This window comes from Rhinolophus sinicus, chromosome 11 (assembly GCF_057876585.1).
Source record: "Rhinolophus sinicus isolate RSI-liver-muscle chromosome 11, RSI-T2T, whole genome shotgun sequence".
NCBI lineage: Eukaryota > Metazoa > Chordata > Mammalia > Chiroptera > Rhinolophidae > Rhinolophus > Rhinolophus sinicus.
In genome coordinates this window covers 23906900-23926667 of record NC_142511.1, presented here as the reverse complement: position 1 = coordinate 23926667, position 19768 = coordinate 23906900, and the positions used below count along the sequence as shown (strand labels likewise).

At 38.2% G+C, this 19768-nt stretch overlaps 1 protein-coding gene across 4 annotated transcripts in view; it reads left to right on the top strand.

Annotated features, from left to right (window-relative positions):
• The window catches only part of MDM4 (MDM4 regulator of p53), a 43396-nt gene that overhangs the window by 9891 nt on the left and 13737 nt on the right, over nt 1-19768 (top strand). For 3 of the 4 annotated variants that reach the window (XR_012492925.2, XM_019711392.3, XM_074322300.2), the window contains exons 2-7: nt 6246-6356; nt 7872-7946; nt 12303-12436; nt 13609-13664; nt 17468-17535; nt 18266-18365. Coding sequence is in view for 3 of the 4 variants with exons in the window: in XM_019711392.3 (XP_019566951.3) it covers nt 6279-6356; nt 7872-7946; nt 12303-12436; nt 13609-13664; nt 17468-17535; nt 18266-18365 (511 nt within the window). In the remaining variant the exon portion in view is untranslated. Of the gene's footprint in view, nt 1-6245; nt 6357-7871; nt 7947-12302; nt 12437-13608; nt 13665-15454; nt 17536-18265; nt 18366-19768 lie in introns of those variants that run through there. The other variant, XM_019711397.3, reaches the window with a different exon arrangement.

The following is a 19768-nucleotide window of genomic DNA, read 5'->3' as shown; positions in this document are numbered from 1 at the left end:
TCCTCTGCCTTGCAGTCAAAAGTAATAAGAGGCACATCAAAAGTTTAAGGGCACACAAAAATTGAAAGTAAAAAATTGGGAAAAAACATGCTTCAAAATGCTATGAAAGAAAACTGGCATGACTTTACTAATATAAGATATACTTGAAGAAAGAATGTCTTAATTGAGATGGAAAGAGTCACTGTATAATGACAGTTTACCAAGAAGATATAGTAGTTTAAAGCATGTATGCCTCTGATTAAAAATCATTTTAAATAGATGAAGCAGATTGGTAGAACTACATTGAGATAAATGGACAAATCACCATAGTGGTAGATTTCAGCTCAGTTATTTGTAGGTCAAGATGACAAATTAGCAGATAGATAAGCTTGTAAAAAAAACCCAACAAGCTTAACTTAATGAACATAGAATTTCGCAGGCATACATTTTGATGAAGTAGACCATGGTGAAAGCCGTGAGTAATGGGTCGTGCTGTGACTACTGAGGCCATGATGTCACTAGGCCAAAAAAAAAAAAAATCGCTCCATCATAATCGTATGGGGCCACCACTGTATATGTGGTCCATTGTTGACCAAAATGACCTTATGTGTCACATGACTGTAGTGAAAACCTACCGTAGAAACAACTCAAATGTCCAGCACTCAAATTACACTGGAATATTATACAGCAGTCAAAATAAATGAAAAAATAAAGGATGTTATGACATGGATGAACCTTGAAAACATGCTAAGTAAAATAAACCAGGCACAGAAGGGCAAATATTGTATGATTTCACTTACATAAGGTACCTAGAATAGGCATATTCATAGACAGAAAATAGGATAATGATTACCAGGGCCTGGGGAGAGGGGGTATTGGGGAGTTATTTAATGGGTACAGAGTTTCATTTTGGGGTAATGAAAAAGTTCTGGAGATGGATAGTGGTGCTGGTGTACAGCATTGTGAATGTACTTAATGTTACTGAATTGTACACGTAAAAATGGTAAATTTTACGTTATATATAGTTTACCGCAATAAATTCTTTTTAAAAAAGAACTGAAGTGAAAATTATTTTAGGAAACCAAAAATCCCTAAAATTACATATAACATACCTGTCTTTTTTTTAAGTTGAAAGCAACTAAAATATACATATGTAGTTCTTAGGATTCCATTTTTATGCGTTAAAATGCATAAAAAGGAAGTGAAGAAAATCAAAACAGAATTCCAGATGATTGTTGGGAGGCAGGGGACTAGGGTTGGGGATATGGTTAGATATAGATTGTCAGAGTCCTAGTTTGTGGCTGCTTATTGCATTATTAAAAAGACTCAAGTGACAGTGGGCCAGGTATGGATGAACAACAGTATGTCTTGAAGGAAAGGATTGTGATTCGTCTAATTTTGTGCACTTGAGGTCTAATGGGAAAAAAATAATTGCGAAGTCAGGACTTAAGAGCTCTTCTGAGTTTGAAATCTTTATCCAGCAATTTATTATGTGGTCTTGGGCAGGTAACGTTCCTATGCTTCTCTTTCCTCATCTGTAAGATAAAGATAATATTGCCTACATCATGGGATTATTTAAATTTTAAATGGGTTAATATGTGTGCCTGGGACAGAGTAAGACCTCTTTAAGTCTGTGACATGTGTTTTGCTTGTCTAATGCTATGTAGTAATAAACCACCCAACAAGTTATTGAGTTAAAACAACAGCCTTTTTATTCTTTTCATTCTGTGGGCTAAGTTGCATGGTTCTTCTGGTGCTTTCACTTGTGGTCTGTCATTTGGCTGTAGAAAGGTGTCAGCTGGGGCAGAAATGTCCCAAAATGTGTGTTTTGGAGAGTACGGCTGGAAGGCTGGGCCTCAGCTGGTCTCTAGTAGAGTAGCCAGATTTCGGGGCCTCCAAAAACACAAAAACGAAGCTGCCAGGCCTGGAATTGAAACATTATTATTCTGCTGTGACAAGACAAAACAAATTGACATGTTCTAAATTAAATTACAGTGACTGGAGAATGAGAAAGGTAGAGGACAGTTAGCCTCTTAATAGTTGTGGACCAGCTCTGAAAAAAGACTGCTCACATTCCTGTATATCTGTTGGAATTTAGGATTATTTCCAGGTGGCTATTTCCCGATTATCCAAAAGAGAGAATAGTCAGGCCCCACAGAACCCCAGGCACCTGCACTGCTTCTTTACACATGAGCTTTCCCATCTGCTGCCCACAGCTAATCCCCTGGGCCAGACACGTCTTCCTTGCTGACTCTGCGCCTGTCCCAGCCTGGGCCCCAGAGCTGGCCTCACTTGAGTGTCTTCTACCCACTTTGCCAATAGCTAATGTAAATTCTTTCAGAATGGCTTCTCTCTCCCTCCTGCTTGATGTATAAAAACATTCAAGAACTCCAGGATGGTGGCCATGTCGTCTTTTCACCCAGCCATGTTGCTGGTAGTTCACGCTTTATGCTCCAGGACCCTGTCTTTCTTGCTTACAATGGCCTAAAAATCCTTTCTTTTAAAAAAGACTTTCCTCCTTGGAAGTTAACATTTTTTGTTGAACAGCTGCATCCTATTAAGTAACTTATGTCACAGAGCCAGTTGGGAGCTGTTCACTGGGAACCGTTTTTGGAGCTGACCCACACTGTCAGTATTTGTATCCAGCAAGATGCTGTTACCATGTATATAATTGTTCGTTTAGGCATTGGGGATATATTAATGAACAAATAAATATGACTCCCTCCCCACTTGCAGCTTATGTTTTACGTGATTAATGTATAATGTGTTGGTTACAAGGACAGTGAAGAAAACTAAAACAGGGAAGAAGCCCCATGGGGGCTTGGGAGTTGTAGTTTTAAAACGTGGTCATTGAAGGGAAGGCCTCATCGATAAACTGATATTTGGGCAAAGACAAAAGGAGGTTAGGAGCTAGAGGGGCAAGGGTGGGAGCAAGATAACTTAGAAGGCTCATGCAGTTAGGAGACGGTGGCTTGGAGTGGCGCAGGGGTGATGCAAGCAGGGAGAAGTGCTTAGAGTTTGGAAATCTTTTGAACCTACAGCTTCAGAATTTATTTATGGACTGAATGCAGAGTGTGAGAGAAAAGGGAATTAAGGATGGCTTCAAGGTCATTGACCTGAGCAACGTGAAGGATGGAGTTTCCTTTTACTGAAATGGGGACGACTAGGACTAGCAGGTTTGGGGAGATCAGGATTGGTTTTGCCGGGACCAAAGTTTTGCCAACGGAAAGCTGCCTTTTGGGATATTGATTTTAAACTGGTCATTAAGAAACAAGACTCAGAAAGAACCTTTGGTTCTGTGTTCCCCCCAACCCCACCCCCAAAGAGCAAATGGAAAAACCTGCTCCAGGTAAGAAATTTTAACATACCTTAGCCTTATCCGAGTTGAGTGTGGTAGATGGGAGGGTGTCAAGTAGGGGCCGATTTACTAAATCTCCCCCCAACACCAACCATGGCTTCTGGGTTGCTTAGCAAAAATTTACCTGCCCTGTATGTTTCTCTCTTCCTCAATTACCTGTACATTCTCACTTTTGAAATCTAAGATCTCATCCCCCCCCCTTTTCTCCTTTGTCCAAAATGTCATATACAGAGGGTGCCCAAAAATGTATACACATTTTAAGAAAGGAAAACTGTATTAAAATTGTGATACTCAGTATATACCGATAACAAAAGATGAATACAAGTCACGTTTGACTTCCGCAATTACAAGAGGTGCTCAAGTGGTTACCATCAGCATCCAGACACTTCTGATTATGGGGAACTACTGTTTGAGCAACGTTGACCAAAGTGTCCGCTTGTATACGTTTTTTTGGCACCTCTGGTATACCCAGTTTTGCCTCACTGTCTTGAATTTTCATGCTTATGTGAATTCCTCGTGCTCATGCATTAAACATTTGATCTTTTTTCCTGTTAATCTGTCTCTTAGTTCGATTATTAACCCAAGCTAGAAGAATTCAGAAGGTGGGAGGAAAGGTATTTTTTTATTTAGCGCCCAGTTTGTAAGGTTTGAAATGCCAATTAAAAGCTAGCTGCTTTATAATTGTAAGTTATGCTCCTATCCTATTAGATTTCCCATGTTGTAGGAAGGGAAGCTAATAGGAGGGAGGAATTTATACTTTGTAATAAAGTCTTCTCAGAAGAGTGAGGAATCTTGTTTTAGCCAGACTATCTGTTGGTTTTTCTACGTTCCCTTCACCCTTCCCCTGGTGTGGCTTGTTCATAAATTTCACTGATTGTTTTGTCATCTTTTTACTAGAAAAAGCCTGAAGTAAACTAAAGCAAGTTTATTTAAACATTTATTTTCCTGTTCTATAACTTTTATTTTTAAAGGAGTAAAAGTAGAAGGTGAGAATTTTTAATTAAACCTTACTCTGTTTCAGTTCATGCTTTGTCTTGATCATACATGTCCCCCTTAGGGGGCTTAGCCCGTTTTGTAGGTATGTAATTGCTGTCGACAAGAGAGACATTCTGAGATGTTTTAAATTAAATTACAGCTGCTAGAGAAAAAGGCAGGAATAATTAACCAGTTACTAACTGCGGGCCAGGTAACGAGGACTGCTCACATTCCTGAATGGGTCTTGGAGCTTTGAATCGAAGTGTCGTTAGTTAGCTGGCCTCTAGACACCACGGAATCCTGCATGTGCTTGAGCTTTGGGCTGTTGCCTGTAACCAGTCAAAAGTAGGAACTGCTTCTTCCTCACAGAGTATACCGCTATCATAGAACTGCCCCCATTTCACCTTGTTCCTCCCCTCTTACGTGTAGAGAAAGAGCAAACATAGTAAGTTCTTGCTGGGCCAACCCAAAAACAATGGGACTGAGGGAAACAGGCTTTGCTAGATTTCTTGCTCTCGGCCACATTCAGTTTATATTACGATGCTGATGTTCCCTTCCTTTAAGCAGGTTTTTCTGTCCGAATTCTTTTAGGCAGATAAAAGGGGTGTGTGTGTGTCCAAGGTTCTTTTCTGAGTCTTGTTTCTTAATAACCAGCTTAAAATCAATATCCCAAAAGGCACATTTTGGGGTGGCAAAACCTTAGTCCCCCTCAGTCTCATCTTTGAAACTAAAAACTTTCATATTCCAGAAGTTAAGCCAGCAGATTGCATAGGCTTGTTTGTAGTCTTGATTAAGCTCGTTAGATTTTTGCCAGGATCTGAACTACCGTTGTTGTGGAAAAACGGTGAGGACCAAGAGACACAAACGGCACCCAGAGGGCAAGGAGAACTCAGCTTTATTACACTAGTGGGCCCAGTGGGATATTTCCCAAAGAACTGAGCACTCACTGGGGTCAGGCATTTTATTTTATATGTTTAGACCTCCGGGTTGGGGGGCTGAAGTCTGGCGGGGGTGCCAGGGAGATCCGTCCCTAGCAGCTGCGATCCCTCAACTTTGTTTTGACAGGGAGGCCTCTAACTATGGTGCCTGCAGGAGTCATCTCTGATAAGGTGTGGGAGGGGGAGGGGGCAGAGCTCTGAGCCGGAGGGCCTGCAGGAGACAGCTCCGATAAGGAGGGAGGAGGAGGGGGGACAGAGCTCTTAGGGGGAGCTTGCAGGAAAAACCGTCTCAACGCCGTGTTTCCCCAAAAATAAGACCTAGCCAGCCAATCAGCTGTAATGCGTCTTTTGGATAAAAAAAAATTAATGTAAGACCCGGTCTTATTTTACTATAACATAGACTGGATATAATTAATATAATATAATATAATATAATATAATATAATATAACATAATATAATATAATATATTAATTTTTGCTCCAAAAGACACATTAGAGCTGATTGTCTGGCTGGGTCTTGTTTTCAGGGAAACAGGGTAGAAAGTGATCAGAAGAACATCAAGAACCTCAGCATGGGTCTAATGCATTTGTGAAAGGTATTCTGACATGTGCATGTGTCTGTTTTACTTCTGCTGGCTGCTTTTTGTAAATCCTAAAGAGAATTTTTTACTGTATTCTACTGTAGAAGAGATTTTGTAATTTTTTTTTTTTTTTAAAGATTGAGAATAATCTTTTTTTTAAATTTTTATTGGGGAATATTGGGGAACAGTGTGTTTCTCCAGGGCCCATCAGCTCCAAGTCGTTGTCCTTCAATCTAGTTGTGGAGGGCGCAGCTCAGCTCCAAGTCTAGTCGCAGTTTTCAATCTTAGTTGCAGGGGGCGCAGCCCACCGTCCCATGTGGGAATTGAACTGGCAACCTTGTTGTTGAGAGCTCGAGCTCTAAGCAACTAAACCATCCGGTCACCCCAGATTTTGTAATTTTTTTTCCTTTTAGATTCATCAACAGACTAATTTCTTCACTGCCAAAATGGCGTCATTTTCTACCTCTGCCCAGTGTTCAACATCTGACAGTGCTTGCAGGATCTCTCCAAGACAAATCAAGCAGGTAAATCATTTTTAGGCATTCATATTTTCCTCTAAGTTTTAAAAAAATTGAATTAGGGGAAATAGCTGACTTCACTGACTGTAGGATTTTATGCAGAGCAGAAAGAATTGTTTTTTAAAATGTCATAAAATACGACATTTTAAAATGTCATATTGATACTGTAAGCAGTATCAATGTTCATAAATTTGGTCATTAATTAAATAAATATATGGAGGTTACTGATTGCTCAATGGTAACATTTTGAAAACTAGTGTGTTTTAGGGTGTGGGTAGCTAGTGTGGAATTGGGGGCCAAGTTATATAAGTTTGTTTTTTGTCTCGCTCCATTCCAATTAATTTGTTTAAAAACCAATTTTAAATGGCAAATGTACTCTTAAGAGATTCAAACTTTATAGTGTGTTTATCTCTAATCCACAGACTTTTGACCCATCTCTTCCCTTTTCCCGAAGTCCCTTCCCTGTTAGATAACACTGTTATCAATTTGGTGTGTCTGTTGCAGATCTATACCTCTGAAATATCAAAATATATAATTTTGTTTTGTGTTTTCATAAAATTGCATAATATATAATATGTAGCTCAATATATTATAAAGGTGGAATTTGGATTTGATGGGGGAAAATGTGGCTTATATAATGAATGGTTTCGACATAATTGGCCATCTCTGGAAGGAAACAAATTAAGACGTCAGACCTTGGATACAAATTTCAGATTTAAATGTAAAAAGTGAAAATTTAGGAAATAGTTGTGATACCTTGTATACAAATTTCAGATTTAAATGTAAAAAGTGAAAATTTAGAAAATAGTTGTGATACTTTAGTGAGGGAGGCCTTAAGACAAAACTGGAGGCTGTAAGAAGGAGAGAGACAAATTTGACTATATAATATTATAAAACGAAATTGTGTGGCTAAAGTCAGACTCCACAATCAAAGTCAAGAGATGGCAGACAAAGTCACTGTCCGTTACATGGATTTACTACATCTTGTTTATCCATTCATCTATCAGTGATATTTGGGTTGTTTCCATCTTTTGGTTATTGTGAATAATGCTGCTATGGACACTGGTGTATAAATACTTGAGTCTCTGCTGTCAGTTCTTTTGGGTGTATATACCTAGGAGAGGAACTGCTGGGTCATATGGAAATTCTACGTTTAACTTTTTGAGGAACTACCAACCTGTTTTCCACTGCAGCTGTACCATTTTACATTCCCACAATGTTTGCATTCCCACAAAATTTGTGATGCACAAGTTTTCCAATTACTCCATGTTCTCGCCAACACTTTTTCCTCTTATTATTAGCCATCATAGTAGGTATGAATGCTGTCTTTTAAAAATGTCATTTTCCAGGAAAGTAACAAATAATAATTGATCATCTGTAGTTATTTTATGCATTGGAAGATTGTATGTTTTTAGTAAATACCAGTGTTAAAAAAATGTTGAAGGGGTTCTCGTTTCCTAGGGTTTCAGAAACCAATCTAATTGAAATGTAAATAGCAGGTTTATTTTATGTTTATATCAGGTACGACCAAAAGTGCCACTGTTGAAGATTTTGCAGGCAGCAGGTGCACAAGGTGAAACCTTCACTGTCACAGAGGTAAGCCATCAGTTTTCAGAGCAGTTGAGAAAGAGAAGCTGATGAACATGGAGCTCTGAAACTAGCCCTGAGAAAGGAAGCTCTGCTGCTGAGGCACTGGAGAGGCAGCTTGTGCTGTTTTAAAGACCACATGCTACATTGAACTTGATAGTTTCTTTAGATTTTTTTTTTAAATGTGTTGTCAACTAAACATAAGATTAACAATGAATTCATTGATCTCAGAGTTAAAATGCAAAACATGCAATAGATTTAAAAAATGACACTGTCTGTGATTTACAGGCTATGCTGCCAGGCAGGATATTAATGTGGTAATTTTGCATTATAAATTTGTCAGATACTCTTGAGCACTGTGATTTATTTTAAACACTTATGCATTTAAATAACTTAGCTTCTAAAGTATTTTTTTTAATTAGTTTCAGGTGCACAAAGCAACGTAATAGTTAGACATTTAAACCCCGTATAAAGTGATAACTCACCCCCCAAGATACTACCCCTCTGACATCTTGTATAGCTGTTACAATACTATCTACTATCTTCCCTATGTTGTGCTCCACATCCCGTGACTATAGATACCTATATATTTAGCTATAGTTGACATTCAGTATTGTTCTACTTCAGTGCATTGGTCAGGCATCTACACAGTTTATGATGTGATCCCCTTGATAAGTCGAGTGCCCATCTGGTACCTTTCATGATCTTTACAACAGTGTTGATAATATTCCCCATACTGTATTAACTATCATTTTGTATTTCTTAATGACGTCACCTTTTTCACCCTGCCCCCAACCCCATTCCATCTATCACCCTGATAGATCTAGTGCCTATCTGGCACCATACCTAGTTATTACAATATTATGGACGGACTATGTTCCTTATGCTATACCCTACTTCCCCATGACTACTGTATAACAACAAACTTGTACTTCTTAATCCTTTCCCCTCTCACACATCCTTAACCCCCCTTCCACGTTAAAGAAGTCCCTCTAAGATTCCTTGTAATGCTGGTTTGGTGGTGACAGACTCCTTCAGCTTTTTCTTGTCTGCGAAGCACCTTATTGGTCCTTCAATTCTAAATGACAGCTTTGCTGAACAGAGCAATCTTGGTTGTATGTTGTTGCTTTTCATCACTTGGAATATTTCCTGCCACTCCCTTCTTGCCTGCAAAGTTTCTGTTGAGAAATCAGCTGCCGGTCTTATGGGGGCTCCCTTTTAGGTAACTAACTGCTTTTCTCTTGCTGCTTTTAAGATTCTCTCTTTGTCTTCAATCTTTGGCATTTCAATTATGATGTGTCTTGGTGTTGGTCTCTTTGGGTTCATCTTATTTGGGACTTTCTGTGCTTCCTGGGCTTGTATGTCTATTTCCTTCGCCAGGTTAGGGAAGTTTTCTGTCATTATTTCTTCAAATAGGTTTTCGATTCCTTGCACTTTCTCTTCTCCTTCTGGTACCCCTATGATGTGAATGTTGGTACACTTGATATTGTGCCAGAGGCCCCTCAAACTCTCCTCAATTTTTTTGGATTCTAAAAAAGAATCTGTTTTGCTGTTCTGTTTGGGTGTTTTCTGCTACCTTATCTTCTGCATCGCTAGTTGGATCCTCTGCTTCATCTAATCTATTGTTGATTCCCTGTAATATATTCTTCGTTTCCATTATTGTATCCTTTATTTCTGACTCGGTCTTTTCTCTGGTTTCCATCTCCATTTCTATGCTTCCTATCTCTGTTGAAGTTCTCCCTGAGCTCATCGAGCAATCTTATAACCAGTGTTTGAAACTCTTCGTCTGATAGATTGCTTCTCTCTTGTTTCGCTTAGTTCTTTTTCTGGAGGTTTGTTCTGTTCTTTTATTTGGGACATGTTTCTTTGTCTCCCCATTTTGGCTGCCTCCCTGTGTTTGTTTTTATGTATTAGGTTGGGCTTGCTATGTCTTCTGGTGTTAGTAGAGTGGCTTTATGTAATAGGTGTGCTGTGGGGTTCAGTGGTGCAGTCTTTCTGGTCACCTGAGCCACACGCTCCAGGTATGTCCCTTGTGTGGGTTGTGTGTGCCCTCCTGTTGTAGTTGACCCTTGGTTGATAATTGCACATCAAAGTGAGGGACTGACCCTTGGGCTTACTGGTTGTGAGGACTGGCCTTGACGACAGTGGAAGAGTTGTACAGGGGCTGACCCTACGGAGCAGGATCTAGCCTGGGTGTGCCTGAAAGTTGGGTGGGGCTAGGTCTCAAATCTCCAGGGCATGGTGAACTAACAGTGGAGACTCAGAAATGGCGGCCACCTGTGTTTGCACGCTGGGAAGGGGGAGAGCTCAACAAAGAAACAATGGCCTTCGCCATTTCCCCTGTCCAGGAGAAAGCCACCTCTCCAGTCCCCGTTCCAAGCCAATTCCCCACCATTTGTCCCGACCTCCTTTCCAGCTGCTGCTCCAGCGCTGGAGCTCAGAGCGAGTGATTCCACTGGTGGGTAAGTCCACGAACAGTCCCTTTAAGAGGAGCACCTGTGAGTGCAGCTGGACTCAGTCTCACTCAGTCACAATCTCCGCTGGTTGTTTTCACAGCCAGAAATTACGGAGACTTCTCTCCCCAGCACTGGAATCCTGGGCTGGAGTGGGGCTAGGATCTCTTGCCCTTCTAGGGGATGGGAAGGGACCCCCCACAGCCGAAATAGCTCTCCTGGTCTTTAATGGTCACACATGGGTGTGGGACCAGCCCATTCTACGTCTCTGACCTTCCTAATAGTCTGGAGGTGGCTTCTGCTGCAAGTTCTTAGTTGAAAGGCTTCAGCTCAGCTTGATTTTAGGTGATTCTCAATAATGGTTGTTTTGTAGATTAGTTGTAATTTTGATGTGGTTGTGAGAGAAGGTAAACACAGCATTTACATACTGCACCATCTTGTCCCCTAAAGTATTTTTTTAAACAAAAACAAATTAAATTCTTTAAGTAGAAAAGACTCAGTATTAAAATGTTAATCTCTTACAACTGTTTGCATTTAGTAAGGTAAAGATCTAAAACCCTTCTCTTTATTAGCAAGCTTTTTTGACTTTGCTTAAAAGCTCCACACCTATACCTATCAGCAGTGTTGCCCTCTTGAGCCATTATACCTCTTAAGGAAACACATCTCGAGGCATTTCAGATTATCTGGAATACTCATATTTCCTTTTATCATTTTAAATTAAGTGCATAGTTTTGTACTATATTGCTAAAATTCTGATAAGTCGTATTAAAAAAACTTATTAAAGTGTGGATTTTTATATCATTAAAGTTGTTATAATAAATTATGGCATCTCCTTCAGTAGCATGGCAAAGTTTGCCTGGGTTAAGAAGAAATTAAGTACATATCATTCAGGGAAAATGTTTCACTGGGGAAAAAGTTGGACAGAGTCAATTTACATGATAAGGTCTCCATTATGACTCTTGACACTACCTGGTGCATAAAGAGGAATTCCCTAAATTTTTATTTTTAAATACTGGTTCTCAGTATGTGCATTGAGGCAGTATGGTGTAATGAGAATAGTAGCAGTATATACAGATTTAGAGTAGTGTTTTAGAAGATTTTATTTTGTGTACTTGGATTTATTTTTTCTGAAAGTTAGACAGACATAAATATGAAACTTCTTCCTTTTTCTTCCAGTAGATGCTCTTCCCATCTTATTTTTCCATAGATACTTGATTAGATAGGAGAACTTCATTAATACTGGGACATGTTGCTGGGATGTAGGGGTGCCTAGGAGCTTCCTTGCTCTAATGGGAACAGTGTTGGAAAAATCTTCTGTGCAAACATCTAATAATCATTGAGACATTGGGGCCTAAAGTTAAAGATAGCTGCTTTTGGTCTTGTGATCTGTGATAACAAAGTTCTTACTGTCATTAAGTGAACTTCATTATTAAGCATTTTTTGAAAAATCTGTTTCTTGGAGAAAACATTAGAAAAAAATTAGATAAATTTTAACTTTTGAATGAATCATGAACACTGTGTCCCCCTCTTCCATTTTGTGAACTGTGAAAAGAGCCAGATAGACTAAATTTTTAATAAACATTTACATTCTGTTTTGTGTACTTATAGTGCTGACAGCTTATTAACCATCGTGCTTCCTTTGTCAGAAAGAATTCAGTGAACACACATCAAAAGCCTGTAGTAGTTATGTGCCCTTGGACTTGGGAAATATTTTTATGACCTAGGTAAATTTAAAGTTTATTACTTTTGGTAATAGAACAGACCCCTTTATTTGGACAGGTGAGGAAATTTTTAAGGGGATACTAGGTGAGTTCACCACTTTTTCTCATTGTCAGACCAGTACATTTCTATTATAAAACGTAAGGCTCTGTTAATATCCAGAACGATAATAAGGTATTTTATTCTCATGCAGGTCATGCACTATCTAGGCCAGTACATAACAATGAAGCAGCTTTATGACCCGCGGGAGCAGCATATGGTGTATTGTGGGGGAGATCTTTTGGGAGAGCTCCTAGGATGTCAGAGCTTCTCGGTGAAAGACCCAAGGTAAAAAGAGTGAGGGTTTGTTTATCTTTTTGGGTGCTTATACATAACTACTTAATTTCCATAAGTTATTAATGGCTATTTATTCCTTTAGTCAACAAATAGTTAAGGGCCTATGTATGTCAGGTGGCCTGAGAACATAGTAGTGAACAACAAACACAGTCTGATTTTATTTTATTTTTTTATTTTTATTTTTTTTAAAGAAGGTTTCAGCTCACTGTGGCCCAAACTGGCAACCTTAGTGTTATTAGCACCATGCTCTAACCAACTGAGGGAACCGCTCACCCAACACAGTCTGAGTTTATGAAGCTTAATTAAAGAGTGGTGAGACAGCTAGGTGCGCTTCCCCATCTTAATCAAATTATCACACCAACACATGGTGAAATTACACTGTGGTAAGTGTTATAGAAAAGAGGTACATGAGGTTGTGTTGAGGATTGGGGTTTAGGGCCTTAGGGATCAAGGAGAGGTTCCTTGAGGAGTGATACTGGAACTGAGAGCTGAAGGATAATGAGGCAAGTAGAGGGGGCTGGTTTAAGGAGTGCTTCTGGCAGATTGAACGTCATATTTAAAGGCCCAGGTAGTAGGGAGCTTGAATTTTGTAAACAGAGAGAGGAAGAGTGAGGCGATAAGAAATGTAGAATTGGCTGGGCTGTTTGAGGTCGAAGAGCTTCATAAAAATCGCAGTACAGCTACTCTGACCTGTTATGTGACTTTCTCTAGCTGCACAAGATATTTCATTATTAATTTATATAATCAAAAGCTAATTAGTAATTGAGAAGCCAGTGTTCTCCTTCTCTAGCTTTGTAATGACTTCTGAGCTCATTTTGTCTTACTTTGGTAAGACTCCCTTTCACACCCACTCCCTAATTAAAATGTAGAACTTAACTTCGTACAAGGAAGGAATAGTCTGCAAAGGAAATCTACCCATGTGGGTTACTGTTATTAATTAAGTAAAATGTAAATTAATTAGTTTTTTAATGGGGGGCAAAGTAACACAAGGGTTTGGGCATTAACATTTTGATATTTTAATAATGAAAAAAGGTATATTCCGGGGAAAAAATTCTGTCTGTCCATATGTTATAGAGAAAGTTGGAAGATAGCATATTAGAAATACACTTAACATTTTAATGGAAAACCATGGAGTTATTAATTTTTGATTTTCCCTTTTACAGCCCTCTCTACGCTATGCTAAGACGGAATCTTGTTGCTTTAACCATTGCTACTACAGGTATGTCACATCCTATTTTTTCAGTCTGTATCACAGCTTTGAGGGTGCAAATGATGGGAAAATAAAAGGATCAGGATGAAGATGGAATGCTGTTTTGGCATGACTGGGAGGGATACTGTCACACAGAATATGACTACTATGTTATTTAACTTTTTATTGTGAAAAAATTCCAATATATTAAAGGTAGAGAGATTGGTATAATTAATGTGCTCCTTTTACACTTAGTAATTGCTAACATTTGGCCATATTTGCTTCATCTAGACATATTTTTAAAGTCTAACAGATAAGGATTTTTTTCTTCGAACATAACTACAATGCCATTATTACAACCGACAAAATTAATAATAAACTAAGTAATAACTCCATAATACTATCCAATAGCCAGTTTATGTATAGTTACCCCCAGTTATGTCAGAAATATCCTTTACATTTTGCTCGTTCAAATCAGGATGCAAAGTCCACACATTGGATTTGGTTGATATGTCTCCTTTAATCTATAAAACTTAATGCTCCTTTTATATTTATGTCATTTATTTGGTGAAAAAAATGGATCATTTGTCCTATAGCATTTCCTAGTTCTAGGATTTGCAGGTTGTATCTCTGCGGGGTTGTTTAACATGTTTTTCTATTCTATTTTTGGTAAACTAGTAGTACTTGGAATAGATTCAAGTTTAAATTTTTTGCTGGGAAGGTTTCATAGGTGGTACTTTGTACATCTGTTGCATTACATCAGTCTGTAAGGTCTGCCTGTTCCTCTTTCGGTGATGTTAAGATTCTGTGGACTCACGTGATGTGTCACCCTGATCCATCTGTTAACACATTATGTTTGTGGGAAACGAGTAAACTCGTCATATCGCCTCTAGTTGGAACCGGCAAAAATTTTGCAAAGTAAATAAATAGAGACCTCTTTTTAAACTAAAACACTGAAAGTTTCATAGAAAAATATCAAATAGATCGAAAGATATGAATATTTTACGGAAAGTCTAATTTTGGCAAGAAAATGTCAAAAAAGCCCCGCGTTACGACGCGATTTGGCGGGAAAATGCCCGCTTGTTAATATTGTAAAAGTCTCCCAAGAGCCTTTCACTCAATGGTTTTAGCTTTCTGTTGTTTGAAGGCCAATTTGTCTAACCCTTTGCTGGATTCCATACGTTTTAAATACTGCCCTCTGAGTTTAGTTAGTAGGTACATGCAGGACACTGCTTTGGGTCTGAGTGTGATGTGTCAGAGACAAGTGACTTACACTGCATACGATTGAAATACAACTGTATTTCTTAGTTCTAAATAATGAACCTTTTTTCTTCATTCCCTCTTGAAGCCCTTTTGTGAGCTTCAAATTAGATTTTGGTAACGCTGTCCTTTAAAGAAAGCCCAAGTTTGTAATCCCTTTAGATTGTCTCAATATTTTACTGAAAAAAATAGCTTGAAAAAAATCCATTCCTAATAAAGATTTACTTTAAAGTGATTAAAATGTGATTTGGAACTGACATTGGTTTCTGAAGCCTGTTGGTTTCATTGAGCCTTTGCCCATTTCACCCAGCTGTAGATTTCTGTTTGAGAGGGAAGGCCTTGCAAATGATACGGCGCTTTATTGAAATTCAGTCACTTGTGAAATAGTACGGCTTTTCTGGGATTGTCACTACAGGCTTGACATACACAGAGGATTTTATATTTGCTATTCTACTCTTTCAGTTAAATTTGTTTTCTGATTGATCTGTTCTCTGAATACCTAGAGTGGGTGTAATTCTCACTTATTCTCTCTCGTTTTCTTTCTTGCATTTCCTCTGCAGAGTTTAACATGCCATACATTAAAATGAACATTTCTATAACAAACATTTCAGTTGATCCTCACAACAACCCTGTGAAGAAAGTCTGGAGATGAAGAAACTAAGGATTTTTTAATTGAGTGATTTGTCCAACGTCAGATGCCACTGATTAAGTGGTAGAGGAGACATTTCTGATTGGCCAGCCCTTGTTTTTTTTTCATTGTGCCATCTCCTTAACCCTTGCTTGTAACAGAATTTGCCCCAATTAATTTTTTAAACACATTTTTTTTCTCTGAACAGTAAAATTTTAAAACATTTTGTTCTTCAACTTCTCACTTGGAAATAATTTCACCCACAAAAAATTGCAAATTTCCTTAGAAAGAGTTCCTTAAACTCCTTACCTAGGTTCCCCAAATGGTAACACCTCACATAACTTAGTACAATGACCAAAACCAGGCAATTGCCCCACAGTAACTTGATTGTCTGCTCTGACTTGCACCTGGATGGGTACTTGACGGCCATCTCTGTTGATCTCCATAAAATGGATTGCCTGTGATTTATTTGAAGGGACAAATGAGAAAAGTATTTTCCATTATCACCTATTTTATACCTTTGCAAATGAGACGGACCTTTCATTTTGATGGTTGCATAAAATGCCATTATTTAAAGTTAGGGTGGTTCTTTATAAACCATTTCTCCAAATTTCCACATGCATGCTAATAAAATGAAATATATATATGACAAACTTTGTATTATTTTACAATTCCTTTGTACATTGTAGTTTTCCTAGATAACTTCTTTTTGCTTCTAATTGTTTTAACCTAAGTAAGGTAGTATGCATTAGAATATAAATGAGAGTAATCGAATTACTTTATTAAAGAAATGCTTCATCTGCATTGTATGTTAATTGATCTTTGAAGGCCGCTGTGGTTAAAAATGCTGTTTTTAAGAAATCAGTATCAGTGTCTCCATTTATCTATAAAAAAATGCTTCTAAAAACAGTGTTCTTTATAATTACAATTTTGAAAATGTTTGCTTTGTGCAAGACGACTGAATTGTCATACCAGTTGTAGGATCTGGGTTCCTTCTCTGGCAGTCTATATTATAATAAATGAGGATGGTATTTTCCATAAGGTCGCTGGACCTGATAGTAGCTGATGAACCCAATCCCTGATAAGACTTATTTATGTGCCTCTCAGTTACATATAGCCTCATATAATTAGTGGTCCAGGTTATTAAATTCTCTGCAGCTTGTTCTTTTCCTATAGCTAAGTTTTTACCTTATGTTCTTGAAAAATTTCCAAGTCCTTGAAACACATTTCTTTTCATCTATCTAAGAATTTCTCTCAGGTTATTGTTTTCTTTGCTTTTTATTAGCTTTGAGCAAAACTTCTGCTTCCTCTTCCTTCTTAGGAAATGTTTGTAGTAACTGGGAAAAGTAGGACTTGTTGATAAAAAAACACACACCTATATTCAGGTGATGGGAATTTAAACTGTGAAATCATCACTGACATTTAGAATGTAAGTTCACATAAAGATGCTATTGTATTGTGAAGCCAGTGAGGAAAATTCCAGATTTTCAGATTTCATAACCCTTTATAACTTTTTAACACTTGAAAATAAAAATTAAATTAAGAAGCCAAGCCATTTTTGTTGTTTACAAGTTAGGCAAATTTGGTAATAAATCACCTATAGGAAGAGATGATGAAAATACTCCGTATTATTCCCTGCTCGGAATCACTCTTCATGTTAAAATTTGAAAGCTCGCTATGGAAGAACATTTTGTAGCCGTTTTTCATTTTCCTGCAGATTATATTTTGATAATATATTTTGAGTATAGGCTGTCTTGGTCTTTGTGGTTTTTACCGTTTTTGATTTTTTTTCATTCTTTTGGGTGAGAGCCTTCTCCAGCCAACATGGAGTAGTACATCTCTAGGGACCAAACCTGGCTCCAGGGTTGTTTGCTGAGGTCCTTTTTGTGTGGAAAGAATGGTTATTACCGGGGAAGGTTTTCCTTTTGTTTTACTTGCTATCCAGATGCTGCTCAGACTCTCGCTATCGCACAGGATCAAAATATGGATATTCCAAGTCAAGACCAACTGAAGGTAAAATCACCACATGGTGACTTCTTTTTTTGTACAGAGTGGCCCCTTCTCTGTACCTATGGATCTTGGACTCCCAAGACCTTTTCCTGAATGTGGTAAGAATTTAATAAGAAAGGTTCTTGGGAGTTCACAGACCAGGGACAGAGTGAACATTCTCTGTTCTGCTCATACAGAGTTCCAGTCTCTGAATCTTTCTTTGGGATGTAGCACTTCTGATCTTCAGTTCTTCCAGTTGCATTTTCATTGGGGTTTGTGTGTGCACCTGTGTGATGGTGTACGTTCATAGGTATTTGAGGAAACTGCGTTATTAGATTTTAATAGGCTTGTTGCAATTAAGTTCATGTCAGGCCATTTTGTAAAGCTTCCCCAAACCTGGGAAAACCTTATGGTCATCTTGGTATATGATGAGGAGTTCACATGTTTTCTGAATTGTGCCTAATTTTGTAGTAGGCTAAAGGCTTTATATTGATAGCCTATTTTTACCAGTAGATTTTGCTCTTTTGTGCAGAGATTTTTTTCCCCCCTCAGGTTTGGGATTCTCCTAGCTCTGCTCAGAGTGGGTTGAGGAGAGATGTTGCCTTTATTTGATGACTGTTGTGAATTCCAGAGTTATCTTTCTTGTGCGTAACCCATTGTGTTGCACACGACTGGTGAGCCAGAATGGAACTGCTACATCCCCTGGTCTCAGTCGTTTCTGTTGCATTGATAGACACCTTTCCCTTCCTTTCAGGAAAGTGCAGAGGAATCCTCTAATTCCAGGAAAAGTACTGAAGAGGGCAAGACTCCCATACTGTCTACCTCCCAGCATAAATGCACAAATTCTAAAGAAGGTAAGTTTTAAATTAAGGCTATGTAGAGTTTTCTTTTTTGTTGATGATTTCTAGAAATGGCAACTATCCAAATTAAGCACTACCTAATTAATACCGTGATATAGAGAACTTGAAAAATACTGCTGTCTCTTTGCATGTGAAGTAGGAGTGCATATGTCATGTATTTTTCATTCTTTCCTGAAAACTTTTTTTTACCCTAGTCACCATTGTTAACTTTGAAGATGGTAGTGCTCTTTTAGCAACCCATGATTGCTGGGATAGAGCAAGACTTTTCCTTTAGCTAGCTTGCTAATAGAAGATAGCAATACATTTATCAGTTTGCCAGCTGGTAACGTAGCTGCCTTGGTTTTTTTTTTAAACCTTGGAACTCCTGTACATACTTGATCTGGTTAGAATTTTGATTTGTTAGCTTCATGCAAAATTTCATAGCTTTTTGAAGTTTGCAAAGATGATAAAATATACTTAATATCTCAGAGCCAAGAATGAGCTATAAACCTAGTAGTTCTTTGGCCCTTGGGTGATAGTCATCAGGTCTTTGCCATCCATATTAGATGTGGTGTGGTCAGGTTAAATGAGTTCATTGAAGTTTGGAAGTTTCCCCCAAGCCTTACTTTATAAACTTATCTCCTAAAATTCTTTCTGCAAAGATGTATTTTATGGCATGATGGTTTCTAGTACCTGGTTCACATTTGGAGCAATGGCAGGTTAGACCTCGAGTAACTTCCCAGAAAGTTATGCTGTTGAAGTTGTTTCAAATATTTAGTTAAAATTGAATCAGTTTATCATGCTGGATTATTTTCTTCAAATTGGGTTGAGTATATAAATTGAATTTTGCGTTATCTGGTTACCTTGGAGCTTATTGCAGTCTGTATGGCGTCAAACGTATTATTTTGTTTCTTTAAATGCAGGTCCTTATTTTCTACTTAGAAGGCTGTTTAAAATGTAAGAACAGCCGAGATCAGGAACTAGGGAGCTAAGAAACTGGGGGAAAGAAAACTTAAGGGAAACTTAAAATCCCTACAGGAAAGAAAACAGTGTCTCGGTGGGGGAGGGGGGTTACTCCCTGGCCCGTAGCAGTAGGTTATCATCGTCTAGTTGCGAAATGAATGAATGAGCTACACACTTAACCACTTTTCCAAGAATTTCTTTTTCACAAAACTCCACCCCCTGAAGTGTGCTGAGGAAAGCCAACTAAGCATGAAAGATGGGCAAAAGTAAAAGCTAACTGTTTAGTAAATATCTGAAAATATCAAGCTCTAGGGCCAATTTACGAATGTCCCAGTTCACTGCTTGAGAACCTCTCCTGTGTGGGGGATGGGGGAATAAAAAAAGAAAAAAAAATAAGAACAGCCAATTCAAGAAGGTATGTAGTTTGTAATTTAATTTTGAGAAGAAATAACTTA